The 14,597-nt window shown below is 40.6% G+C and overlaps 2 protein-coding genes across 2 annotated transcripts in view; both read right to left on the bottom strand.

The window, feature by feature from the left end:
- Window positions 1-369: 369 nt before the first annotated feature.
- Window positions 370-14,597, bottom strand: part of LOC138976352 (uncharacterized) — a 28,075-nt gene continuing 13,847 nt past the window's right edge. Inside the window, exon 2 of the mRNA XM_070349214.1 lies at window positions 370-4,691. The gene's annotated coding sequence lies outside the window, so the exon portion shown is untranslated. The remainder of the gene's footprint in view (window positions 4,692-14,597) is intronic.
- The window catches only part of LOC138976353 (uncharacterized), an 8,706-nt gene continuing 3,816 nt past the window's right edge, over window positions 9,708-14,597 (bottom strand). The window contains exon 2 of the mRNA XM_070349215.1: window positions 9,708-13,697. Within this exon, the coding sequence (XP_070205316.1) occupies window positions 11,144-13,234 (2,091 nt within the window). The 5' untranslated portion in view covers window positions 13,235-13,697 and the 3' untranslated portion in view covers window positions 9,708-11,143. The remainder of the gene's footprint in view (window positions 13,698-14,597) is intronic.

Below are 14,597 nucleotides of genomic sequence, written 5' to 3'. Positions count from 1 at the left end.
TTATTGTTGTTGTAATTGTTATTGTTTTACAGGGGTCACGTGACCGCCGCCCAGATAAGGGTACCCCCAAAGTCTACCTGACAAAACGCGAGGTACTGATTAAACATCAACAACAATTCAATAACATGGCAACTTTTACATACGAGGAGAAACTGAGCCAAATCAATTATCTACGCAGATTAGGTTGTTTAGTTTCGGTATTTTGCGTATTTCATCTTGTGTGTCATGTCTACTGATGCAGGTGTCGATCTTATGTAAACCTGCTAAGACTTATAATAATTGTCTCAGCAAATTTGTCCAAGGGTATGGGTGAGGTAACTTTTACCGTTTAACGATGTTCACCATCCACACAACGCAACACAAGAGGAGTTTGGTGTTCCAAATTTCATTCACTAACATTACAAAATCAAAAGAGGTTATCGGTTTACTTACACAAATGCAAACAATGTTTATCTTTAAACCAAAATCGAAAGCTACACAAACAGAGTTCACACCAGATTAACAACTCAATACAAATCCAAATGGTTGATCAACAAAGATCAACGTTACCCCTGAAACAAAACAATAACAACATAAGTATATTTCAACAACAAGAATAACAAAGAATACTAATTTCAATTTTATCCTGAACACCTTTTTTGTCACCAAAACAATCAAACATAAAACTATGCTCACATAAGAAAATGACTAACATGGTACAAAACAATACAAATATGGTTATGACAAGAAATTGGAACGACTTAATTATAAAATATATCATGTAAATCATGATACAAGAATCCAACCGCATAAGAAACATTCAATCACCACCTTTGGTGCCTGTAATTACAAATTCCTTTGAACATGAACAAGAAGTTGTGCTTTGATGAATTCTAAGCCAAGTACAATCAAGACCAAATCAAAACTTGACTGCGCCCACCAGTGACAAGCTAAAAGCTTCATCACTCATAAAAAAACTTAGGCACTCAAGGCCTTAAATTCTTCTCAAAATGACCGACAAACATTTCAATTTTCTTTTGACCAAAACACCTGCTGCATACAAAATAACGCACATGCTTACCAATAATACATTTACATAACTTCCATGGTGATTCCTTTTCGTCGAAAGAAAGACTATGTTCCATTTCAGTCAACCACATAATAATCAGTAAACACTTAAAACACATATAGGCAAATAAACAGTATACACACAGCAACTCCTCAAGCCATGCAACAGGATGCATAACTCATAAAGGTGACACAAACAAAAGCTATAAAACTAAAATACTATAACAAAGAGAACTATAGAGTTTTTATCATCTAATTCTTAAAATACATCTGTTACAACTCTATCGTCATAATACAATTCCATCTATAATATTTTATCATGTCACTTCAGTTTCTATCACTGAATGTTTGTATCCCTTGTTCCTGGTGACCACATGGTTCTTTACATTCTATGACGATCTCATGTTATATTAAATCCGAGTACGTAATCCTTCAAATATACAAAACCCTGCATCAAATAAACTTGGAAAACAATACACAGAGACTCTAAGAAACAAATCAACACAATATATTACAAACAATTCTTGCCTGATTTAGGAAGAAAACATTTGGAAATCATGAGCATGAAAATCTGGTTCTTGTGATGGAAAGTCTGATTCTTCAAGAGGCAGAATCAGCAAAAATGCTAATGGAAACAAAACGTGCTTTAAGTAATGATTATAGCTTGGACTACTTAAAAACAAACCACACGTCTAACCTAAAAAAAACCACATTAAAATAAACAAAGAACATTCACATACATCATATAATATTGTTTGTTTAATTCCTTTCTAAGAATACAAAAGGACACAACATTCCTGAGAATTCGAACTCATTGATTCGAGATTCTGGAATAATCCAAGGTGAAAACTTTACAACTTTTAAGAGATTGATCTCTACTAAACAAAATGATTTTTTTTTCATTTAACAAAACGCTACCAGCGTTATGACATTATCTCTTAACAAAGTCAAATAAATCATTCCAAAATGAAACTGACACCTCCACAGACAGTGTTGAATATTATCTCTCTCTTCCCGAGATAAATGATATACAATACATCATTAGCAACTCCCATCTGTTTAAATGCAAAAATAGTTGCCAAAATTCTGTGCAGCACTCTGATTTTGAACCACTTTAATTTCATCTCTGATATTTTATTTTTATATATAAAAACCGATTTCCAATCAATATTCCCTTCCAGTTTACTTTCCCATTTTATACAACAATTTGAACGCTTTCAATTCTGTCTTAATTTTTCATAATAGATTGTTGCTCCTTTTACTTGAGAATGAATCATTTATACAGACCTACTTCAGCCAGCAGCCATTCTATTATTCTCCAAAGCAATATCAAAACTTGTTTAATTGCCTTAACACATCAGTCGGCCTTGGTCAATACATATGAAGCAAAAGACGATATGCTCCCCCTCGGACCGACAAAAAAGCTGGTCTGTCAACAACCCATCAAACATCCTATAATATCTTTTTTCTGCATGTTCTTTAAGCCTCTACAATTTACTGAGGCAACCGTAATCTTATCCATTAAATCTACCCGTAATAAGCAATAATAGGGCACATTTTCAACCAGTGACTTAATACATTAATAACACATCAATAGACAGCAACATGTTTTCATAATGAACGAATTCAATCTCTCGAAACTCCTCACATCCTCTTAAACACGAAACATACAAACACAAACTCGTTCTTCTACAACTCACCACGTGAGCACACACACTCCAAACATCGACAGACACAGACCCATTCGCTCGTCTTTCGCATGCTTTTAATTCATACTTGCCTCAATCTGAACATCCGCACTATTCATTCTCGTGACGCGTGTTAAGGCGGCACACACATAAACCAATCACAATGTGGCACAGGCGACTGACATCAAATGAAAATGGTATAACAAACTAAGTACTGTCAAGGCGAAGAGAACAGCCAAACACAAGCACGAGCAAAGCTTTTGGAAGCAAAAGTACACAGATTTAACATTATAATGATAATACAAGAATTTATAACGCGCACATATCTCACCACAAGGCGACTCATACACATTCGTTCGCATTAACAACTCAAGCATACTCATATTCACTTACGCATAAATGACATGAAGATGACAAGGCAACAACACAAACAGAGACACGGCACTCAAAAGTAAGCATGAAAAAGAAAAGAAAATTTCAAACAATAATTATGTACATGGCTATTTACAACTGTTCTGATTTAGGCTTGCGGGTGAGATGGGTGAGGTGGGGGGGGGGTGTAGCGGGGCACTGTAGTCTGAGGATTATTTAGGGAAAAGAAAAGTCTTGAGGCCAGATTTAAATGCTTCTAAAGACCGTTGTTGTTTATCACACAAAAACTCAACTCAACTCAACTCAACTCAAATTTTATTGGCTTCAATTTTCATAGAAGAATTTGTCTTGCGCTTGGGAGAAAGTAAGAGTATAACATATAAAAACAGCATTCATATCACATTTCATGTATCACACACAGTAATCACTAGTATAAGCCTACAATTATCACATTTGTACCTGTATCATACATGCAAATAAATAGTATCACATTTCCACGTATCACACATAATATATACATTACATAACATACAGCAAGCTTCCATCTCCCGCGCTCCCCCCCCCCCTCCCACTCATACATATCCTCGCACGTGCGTCGACTCCATACAAATGACATCATCAGTCCATTAACTAAAATGCACAATAACTAGTAGTGGGTACATAATACTTAATACGTGCTCAACTAGACCTGCTAACTAAAATAATAACAGAAACAAAAACAAGGACTGGGCACAACATTTACACGTGTGTAAAAGGCATACAAACAACCAGACAAACAAACAAACGAACAAGCAATTAGTGTAAACACTTGTCGGTGTATTTTACACATGGAATTGTACGAAGAAGAACAAAAGAACAGGAGAAAAAAAAACAAAAAAAAAAACGAGCCCACTATGCCTGCCATACCCGACACAGCAAACTCGGTACATCAAGGGAAAAAAGGGCGAAGCTATTACAAGCAAAATCACACAAATTCAACATATGGAGATAAAAACCAAAACAAACAATAACAAGCAGACACTAATCAGCTAAACAAAAATTCATTGTATTTCACACATGTATGTTTACAGAAAGGAGAAAACTATCAAACAAAACAAATAACTAAAAAAAACCACAAAAACACAAACCTAACACAGAGCAGGTAAACGTACCACAGAAAGCTAAAAATATTTCCTCCTCACGGGAGGGTCCTGAGTTTTTCCGACCCCTCCCACGCTGACCTCCCCTGTCCTCTACATAGATTGACACCCGTGCCGGCACAGTCTCACACTTCCCACGCAAACGTATACCTCTCGCTGAGCTTAGTGAAGTCAAGTTAACGACACCACAGGAGCAAGAAACAACGTTTTAAAATATAAATTGCAAAAAAAAACAAAAAAACAAAATTGTTTTGACAAATCAGTAAGCCAAACAGTAGTTTGTAAAATGGCAAAGAATGAATTACGTTGACAGGTTTACACGTGTGAGCGGTAAAAAAAAAGGCAAAGTTTTGCGTCATTTAATAGGGATATTATGACAAGAAGCGCTGTATTTCAGCGACCAAGTGCAACGCTTTGAAACTATGAGGATCTCGTTTCTATACACCTATATATGGACCTATTTTAGGTAAAACATTGTATTGTTACAGATATTTACAGTTTCCTGTTTTTGTTATGCAATCTTCCGGAAAATGTTTTTAATCTCGTCGTAAGCTTACATTAAATAAAAATCATGACTTCGAATACCTGCAGACAAAAGATTGTTGCAAATACTGCCAATGTTTTATTTACGTATGGTCACTAGTTTACATTTTCTAGTCCTGTAAACACGATCGAATGTTTTGGGATGATCACGTGCTACAGCGATGCCAAGTCATTCGTGACCGCAGCATGGTGTGAGAGTAATGACCACAGTCACTGGTAAACCGTACAGCGGGAACGTTCCATTATTATCTTTCCCGTGTGTTTACCAGACTATCACAATTCCGCTAGTATTCGTACTCAAATGAAACTTTGGCAAGTCTTATAACAATTACTTTGTGAGAGGGTGAAGTGGTGCAGAGATCAGGAAGCATTCAATAGAGACGCAAAGTCAGGGGTTGCAATAACGTGACCTTTTTGGCTCACGTAAGTGTAGCCTATGCGATCGTAACTTTGTCTGTCTGTGCGTGCGTATGTGCGTATGTGCGTGCGTGCGTGCGTGTGTATGTCTGTGGTAGACACTCTAACATTTGAAGACGTCACATTACATTGACGTCACATTATGACGTAAGAGGGTTAGACGTCACGCGAAGGAAGTACTGAAAGTCTCGGTCATTATTATTTTGAGCGGGCCGAGACTTGTCCCTGTAAGTAGGCTACATGCAGACAGACAGATCTAGATCTAGTGTCTCGCTTTCTTGCACAGTTTCACCTATGCTCTTTCTGTGTGTGTGTGTGTGTGTGTGTGTGTGTGTGTGTGTGTGTGTGTGTGTGTGTGTGTATGTGTGTGTGTGTGTGTGTGTGTGTGTGTGTGTGTGTGTGTGTGTGTGTGTGTGTGTGACGGAGTGATTGAGTTTGTGTTACTGTTTGTCGATTTCTTACGTGAGCCTTGATGGCTTCGCCTCTTGTTTTAACATAAACCAGACAGCAGAGTAGTTAGTTGTGCGTTCACTCCTCAATGTGAAGTAGAACGTACTCTGTCGCAATGAAGCTATTAAAACTTCAAACAATCCTCCGGCGAAAGTTACATCGTTGATAATAATCAAACCAGCTGTTACAACACTTGTTCCAGCACACACAGAAGTTCTTATCAAATACTCCTCAACTACATACTTGGCCAAAACGAAGTTAGTGGCTCAATACACAATACTAATCTCTGCAGCTACACACCGAAACAGTTCTCTGGTTCAATCACAATTGAACAACACAATCCAAAGTCACAAAAGACCACACGTACACATGTCTTTACACTCTCAAAATCACTTTGACACTGCTGCAGCCTCAAGCTTATCAGTATGATGAACGCGCGCAACAGTTTAAACAATCAACCAATCAGGGCCCATCATCATCTTGAAACGCTTACAAATTACCAAAACACAGCGATCCTGACAGCAGGCCCAAGCATCACTGGGTCAGTGGGACATAATTAGACAGGGACTGAAAGAGAGGAACAAGAATTAACGTGAAATGACTTCACTCTGTAGCTAAGTGGCTTACCCCGTCTCTCTGTGTGTGTTATCTCCTGCCCGACCCAGTTGCCTCCCCTGTCTATCGCTATTCCCTGTGTGTGTATGTGCTAGTCGCATTGGGCTTACCCTTAAATATTGCCCTTTGTGCTAGGAACTCCCTAACTTTAAAATGGTGAGAAGCAGCAGAGTAACCTCTAACCATCAGTGCCTATGAGTGACTAAATAATACCTGGCTGTCTTTGTGCACTGTACTTGATTGTCGTAAACTGATCGAAGAAGTGTGTTTACTATCGTAGGGTAGACTCTTGACCGGATTCATTTCTAATCTAGGTGGTAAGATCCCATAACTTTCCCGGCCCCGTTTAGCTAGTATTATGCATCAGCTTTGTAACAGCTTGTAATCTAATGAGCCTTATCCTGTGTGTAATGCAGACAGGGCCCTCTTCCCCCTTTATCTAGTATTATGTATCAGCTTTGTAACTGCTTGTAATCTAATGAGCCTTATCCGGTGTGTAACACAGACAGGGCTCTCTGCATCTTTAACGATCCCTATCATTGGGCAGGAATTTTAGGTACACCACCCCCCGTTGGCTTAGACCACGTATCCTCCCTATTGGCTTATCGCCACAGGGAATCGGAAGTGACCACTGTCTTTAAAAGAGCGAGCATTAGAGTAGAGCAGACAATGCGATTTGTGATAGTGAGCTGTGTGCTGCTCCTATTGTGTCGTCGCCGTGAACGAGTCGAACCTCTGCCCAAATTTGTCGCGAACCGGTCCAGCGTGTAGTTTAGCGCGAAGTTGTAAGTGGTCGACTTGTGTTTAATTTCCGAAACCTGTGCTCTTTGTCAGCAGCATATTTTGTGTTTGCGTCCAGTCAAGTGTGCTCACTGAGGAGAATCTGTAAGTAACTAAATGCTTTATTCATTCCTTATGCTTTATTCTTATGTTTCATTTGATGCTATGATGTTTGCTTATATATGTACATTTTGCCGCTGATTTGGTCCCGGGCGATGTCCGACCGGTCACGCGTCAGAGTTGATGACGCCACATTTTGATCTATCGGAGAGATGTGTTTTCTAGATCAGTTTCTAATTACTTTCATGATTTGGCGCTGAAATTGAGGGTTAATAACTTTTAATATTTGATGACCAGTTGTTCTAAAGTTGTTTTAGAGTCTTGTGAATTAAAGACTCGTAAGAATCAAGTAAGGCAGACTCGTTCTCATACGTTTCGTTTTCGCTGAGAAAAGGCCTGTCTTGCAATATTTTATGTCGAGTAGACCTATGTTAGATCTCCTTTTTTACAAGGACAGTTTTATAACGATGAAGTCCGGTAAGGTAAGTCGAACCTTTCTCAGATTTCGGTTTTCGATGAGAAGGGATTTGAATACTTTGCTGGACGGAATTCTGCTTCGTAGCCAGTTTTGTTGAGGAACAAAGAGGTTCTCAGTTTTCGCTTCGCTGAGGATCGCTCTTTGTTTCCAGCACTGTAACCGTAACTTTGTAAAGGCGAAGTGTACAACAACATGACATGCTTTATGAAGTTTTGTGATGCATTACTTTTCATGTGTTCAATCATGTTGCTGCATTTCAAGGAGTATGTCGTTGACGGTTGATTGGCTGATGTAAGATTGTAGTGTCCGCCATTTTGACAGGCGTCCCCCGTGTAATGTCAGAGCGGCCCCTTTCCCCCTATTTTCCCTCTGTTCGGTGTGTCCCTTTTCCCGCCAGTTCAATGGGCTTTGTTTGGGGAAAACACATATACACATCTTTGTCACAAAGATGTGAGTAGCATATTTGTGAGGTGAAACCACGTCGTGTTTTTAACCTCCCTAAATAGTGAAGGGCGATGCGTAGCTGACCGGAGAGGCGTTATCACGGGTTTTGTGCGTTGCACGAGAAAACCATAGCTTGGGATGAGCTGTGTTTTGAGACATGTAGCTGGTCTGGGGTAAATAACGTCACAGCGTTTGAGATTTTCAACCGGGAAGGTTGTCGGCGCGTGTCAGACTTGTTCTGGGAACAAGTACTCTTTCAAGAGACGGGTCTCTTAAGGTAAATGATTTACTATGTTGTATATTATTGACGTTGGAATACATAGCTGGAGTGTAAAGGTTAGTGTATACAAAGTGCACCAAATATTAGGGTGAAGCTTTGAGAGAATTCTTGATGTAATTGTATCACGGTTTTTCATGGGGAATGTCTTGAACATAAATGTTACGCATTTATGTTATGTTTAAGACGGTGATGCTTTGTATGGGAGTGTTATTCATAGATTAAGTATTAGTTTGGATATTGAATGTGGACGGACTGTGAACGTAGAATGAACGAGAATGTATGAGTTGGTACATGAACGTTCGGAAGAAGAGATGGTTTTAGAGAATGTTGTATTAAGACTTGGTTAAATTCTTTAGGAGTTTCCATGAGGGTTTTCCATGGCGTGTACCAGGGAGGGACCTTACACGGAGAAGCGCGGGACGATGGTGGCGAGCAAGGGACCACATCGGCGCAGATGACTAGACGAGGGGAGTCTTCATCGATACCGGTCGTAGCTGACGACGGTTGTTTTCGCTAATGGCGGAAGGGCTTCTCGGGGAGAAACGTGAAAGGTGTGCGTTGGCATCTACAGTGAAAGGTGTGTGTTGGCATCTACAGTGAAAGGTGTGTGTTGGCATCTACAGTGAGAGTTTTTGAGAGTTTTTGGGAATTCATTATTCTACGAGGATTCAGCGACACAAGGAAGTGAAACTGGCGACATGCAGTGAGCCGTGATTCGGACTCGTGAGTGTCTGTCAGTACCTTCTTGTGTGCGTTAATCTATATTTGAGAAAGTATCTTTATAATATGTATTTACATGCATTGAGTGAAAGCTAAAAGATTGTGTGAACTGTGTGTCGAAAAGTTGATTCGTATTGTTGTATTTGAAGTGAAGAAGTATGTTGTTTTTGGTTGAGGAAATAATGAGCCTGTATTCCTCACAAATTCTGTTGTTGAAGTGTTTGGTGTGAAAAGGGTAGAGACAGTGCAATAGGGCAGAACACGTACATATGAAAGCAATTTCATTTATTTCACATGCAAACCACTTTATGACAATCTTGTACACATGTACATGGCTTACCTTTCCTGCTCATTTTCCCAGTTAAGAATTTATTCAATCAACAGCCATTGCCGGATAACATCTGAAGCTATATAGTTAACTACTTGTTCAGACCTTAAGCAACCTGTGTGTTGGTTGGTATTCAGACTAGATGTGTTAGTCTGATTCTCTCTCTCCCTGTCCTTTGTCAGGCTTTGTGTCAGCCACAGTCATGTTATGTATTCTTTCCTGTGTCACTCTACTGGTTCTACTCTGTTTGTCACATGCATTTTCATACATTGATATTTTGCTAGTCTCCATTTGTATTACCCTTTTACCTGTACATAATCTTATGAGTTTTGATTATCATTCCTTTGATGAATTCAGACATGAGAATGATAGAGATCTTCTGAGTTAAGACCTCAGACAAAAGGAAGATACAGGCTGCACAATTTTGACTGTTAATTCTCATGTTGCACTTTAAAGGCGCTTTCCTGCAGAAGAACTTTGCGACTGATAAAGCTGAACATTATGTGCAGTCGCGCTTGCACTTAAAATGTGTTTGCCTACAGAAGAGCTTTGCGACTGATAAAAACCTTAACATTTTGTGCAGTCGCATAGATGCAAAACAGACTTTTAATCTAAAGCGATATGATTTAGTCGCGCTTCCCTGTAAAGTAATAGACTGTTGTCTAACGCTTCATTTTGAAGCATGGGAGCTTGCGCTTACCCCATGCCTGAGTTATCTTTCTTATTCTTGTCGTTATTAATTCAACTCCATGAAGATGTGTCTTCATGGCGATGAACATGCTTAATAATAACTATTATTTTGCAGTTGCGGTTCATGCAGTTGGTTAATTTATGTAAAGCATTTTCCTATGCAAGGCTTAGGCCTAGGGGAAGATGTTGGTTATTTCCCTTGACATTAGCTGTTGTGGAGTTGTTTAACTCACTGTGGATTCTCTTTCAGAGAATGCTGTGTCTGCAGGATTTTGGCTAAATTGTTACTTGTCTATGTGTGTCATGATTATTTTGACAAATGATACATTCATTGGTTTATGCTTTGTATTATGTCATGTGTGACTTAGAAGGCATGTTGTTTATAATTGTATTTTCTTTTCTTTTTAGTGCCTTCTTCTTTACACTGCTTTCTGGTTGATACCAGAACTCATAGTTTATATTTCTGGCTACTAGAATAATTACCTTATTACACTATTTCTGGTTTCATATTCATAGCTTATATTTCTGGTTCTATTATTGTTTCTAGCTGATTCTGGAACTGGTAAATACCAGAATTCATAATTTCTAGTTCTGGTCTATATATTAGAGTTCTGTTATTGTTTCTAATGTATAACTTATAGCATTGTTTCTAGTTGCTACCAGATTTAGCTAAACTGTTTTGGAATATATCTGATTTAGATAAGCTACCTGAGTGGTTATTCTTAGTTACATTTTGCTTCAATAAAAGATAAGTTAAGATAAGTTAAAGCAACCTCTGTCTTTGGTGTCTTAATTGTATGCTCCTCTGCCTGTGCTATATATCCTTTTCCTTCCACCCGACCTTCCCACAACTATATCATTGGTGACAGTTGATAAACGTCTTCTAAGCAAGCAGAACGTGTTAGTAATCTTAAGCAATACCACTTTTGTTCTACCTCAACAATTGAATTTGTGGAGTCATGAACTGTTTGACTGTGAGCTTTCTCCTGCACAATGTCCTATGCACACATGATGAGACCAAATAATTGATGAACAAACTGTCCTCGGCTGTCTTTTCTGATGATGATTCATGGCATTGATCATGACTGTCAGTTATTCACCTTCTTCAATCCCACAGGAGCAGAACGGTTCACGAAACTCGGATTGAAAATCGTCTTCAAAAGGACCACATCCACCACATATCATGAGTCCATCGAACGGATGGGTGTCCTCGGGGTCAGAAGGGTAGTCCTTGAGAAAATCAGAACTGATCACGTGATCCTGTAAGACGCGACGACGTAGAGAGTCAGGAAGACCGAGACATGCAGCTCTTTTGTCACGCTGCGGCCCGCAGCCAATCAGATGCGAGATTGTCAGGGCACAGATGTCCCGAAGGGATCGAGGGTGACTGGAAATGGGGTCCAGAAAGTCCATGATGTCACACCATTTTTTCCTTTCTTCTGTTTTTGTTCTGACATAGTTTAGTTTTCCATCCCAAAAGGGAATGTGTTCTTGAGTACAACATTGACCAACAGTATAATGCATCCCTTGGGAACGAACATGACAGAAGATGTCGTTAAGGAAGGCCAGGAAGGGACTGCTATTCCTCAAGTGTTTTACTTTTTGTCTGACATACTCCGAATTTGCCAGTTCATGAATTTCTGTATGACAACACGCACTAGCATCATCCGGCTGGTAATCAAAACGCGAACGAAAATGGCTGAAGAAGTCTCCCGAAAACTTCAAGATGTCACGCTGGTTTGTTTCTTCCAATTTGTGTCCAATGAATTCAGAATTCACCAGTTCATGGAGTTCTTCATGACAACATGCACCTGCAGCATACAGCATCCTAGCGATTCGTAGTTTGCGTCTCTTTACTGCTTGCCACATGGGTGATTGGAAACTGTCCACTGTGACGTTTTGGGCTTCCTGTTTAAGGGACCTCAGCTGTGACTGCGACAACAGAGCCTGGTGCGTTGCCACCCCTGACTGGATCAGAACACGGATTACATTCTCCTTCTCGCTTCCAGGCGTGATGGGTTCAGGCTTCCTGTAGTAATCACGGCGTACATTCTTGCTATCTGCTCCACCCAAGGCAGCCATGATCAAGGTGTTACCCTTACCGTCTGTGGCCAGTGGGTTTGTCTGTGTCGTGAAGAGTACCCGCACAAGGTCTGATTGACCCTTTTCACAGACAAAATGCAAGACCGGTTCTCTGTTAAGGAATTTGTGTGAAACAGTGCTTCCAGCAGCCCTAGTGTGCATCAACAGAAGCAAAGCACAGTCCCACTTCCGAGAGATAACAGCCGAGCAAATCAAAGTCTCACCATGTGAGCCTAGTACGTAAGGGTCAGCGCCAGCCTGTAGCAATGCCTGCACGATCTCCTTCATGGTGTCTTTATGGCTGAACATGGCGTCTTGTAGAACTGTACTGTTTCTTTCTCCTGACTCGGCGTTCAGGTCAAACCCAGTCTCAGTGCAGGCTGTGGCTATGTCCGCTCCACGCTCGAGACACGCTTCTACTTCTTTCCACTCTCTCCGTTCCATTGCTTTGACAAGGACTTGGTGCAGCGTTGTTGTGTCCATGTCGTACAGTCGTAACATGTGGTCCACCACACCCCATTCACCATCCCGCAAGGCTCTGTCCATACACTGTTTGAAACGGGAATCAGCCTCCACATTCAGTAACCTCGAGATTAAACAAATTTGTTCTCTATTCAGTGTGGATTTCGCGATCTTAAGAAAGCACACAATCATGTTTTTGTTTTGTATTTGGGGAACTAGCGGAGATAAAGCCGTTTCATTACACACTCCATTACCGCGCGAATACATAAACCCTTTAGAAAGAGATTCAATTGAAGCAATATGGAGAAGAAATTCTTTGGCTTTCTGAAGTCGCCCTGAAAGAAAAGCTCTCCTCCATGATTCACGAGTACAGACTATAAGACAGGCGCGTAGCGTTTCCCGTGTTACAACCTCTATGCCCAACACGTCTAGGACTCTGACACAAGCAATGATTTCATACTGAAGCACTACTCTTTTATCTGGTTCCCATTCCTGTAGCAGTGAAGTGATGATATTAGTTTCTTCGCACGTCCGTGGCAGTATACTTGGAAAACTTTGTCCCTCGAACTCATGAAGTAGGAAACTAGCATGCGTGTCAAACGTACCTTCAAATGCATCCATAGTGTGTTTTTTTCTCATCAAAACACAACTGCTGTGCCAAGAAAAGACTCCTATGCATGCATTTTTAATGAATCTGCATTGTCAGGACATGTTTATGGTCCGAGTGCTGGCAAGGTCACCACAAGGCAGACTATGTAGACCACAGCTTTATTTGTTGTTCCAATGAGAGAGTGGTCTAAGAAGTCGCCGTGTTGGTGTATATTGACAACGCCGGACGAAGACTGAACTCGAGTGCCTAAAAACCTTCATAGTTTAACAATCAGCTGCTTTGAATAGAAGAGTACTTAAGTAATAACGACTGCTGGAGAGGTTTTGAACATGCTTGTTTGTAAGAATTTAAATGCAGATCACTGTCTTGTGATGACTGATTTTGTTTGTGGCCAGCAGTCAAGTTGTGAAGAAACGAAGAAGTTGTTTGTTGTAGCTGTTGTCATTGTTCAGGGCATCATGCGGTGCTGTTTCAAGTTTATCAACTTGGGCTCTGAAAAAAGATACATTCAATGATTGAGATGGACATTAAAGACAGACAGAGAGACAGACAGACAGACAGACATACAGCACACGCGCACACGTTCGCACGCATGCATACAACACACACACACACACACGCACACAAACACACAAACACACACACACACACACACACACACACACACGGTCACACACAGACACAGACACTCGACATGGATTGCAGGAACTTGTCCGTGCGTACTTGGTCTAGTGCTTGCCTGTACACACACAGGGGGATAAGTCACTAGCAGGTCTGCCCATTAGTTGACCTGGGAGATCGGAAAAATCTCCACCCTTTACCCACTGTCCAGGCGCCGTTTGTCTCTGAATAAATTCTGACAACAGAGATCAGTCACGCAAGTGAACACGGTCACAAAGACTGTCACACGGAGTAAGGTTGGAGAATCTGGGAGCGTGCATGTTTGCCACATACACGCTAATTAAGCCACGAGTGTTTTTGTGTTCGATTAGTTATAACTTGATTATTTAATTCAAGAAGAAAGCTAGCAGCAACAAGAGGTGCGCTACCCACGTCTGTGCGTGTTTAGGTGCCAGCTGCCACCTGTACTTGTGGCAGATTTACCAAGGTCGGTCGAAGTGACTCAGCAGAAGTGCAGTGTCATCTTCCGAGGGTAGCCTACAGCAGCGACCCGACATCCCTCCCTGGAGCGTCTGTAAAATCGACAAGTCTGGCAGCGGAACGAAACTCAGATGTGGATGGAGCAGCGAGTGCAGGGACGGGGCGGCGTGAGAGAACACCGGGACAAGGAACAGGTGTAAGGAAAAAAAAAAAAAAGAAGAAAGCTAGCAGCAACAAGAGGTGCGCTACCCACGTCTGTGCGTGTTTAGGTGTCAGCTGCCACCTTTACTT

Source organism: Littorina saxatilis, linkage group LG9 (genome assembly GCF_037325665.1).
Source record: "Littorina saxatilis isolate snail1 linkage group LG9, US_GU_Lsax_2.0, whole genome shotgun sequence".
NCBI lineage: Eukaryota > Metazoa > Mollusca > Gastropoda > Littorinimorpha > Littorinidae > Littorina > Littorina saxatilis.
This window is presented reverse-complemented; position numbering and strand designations above follow the sequence as displayed.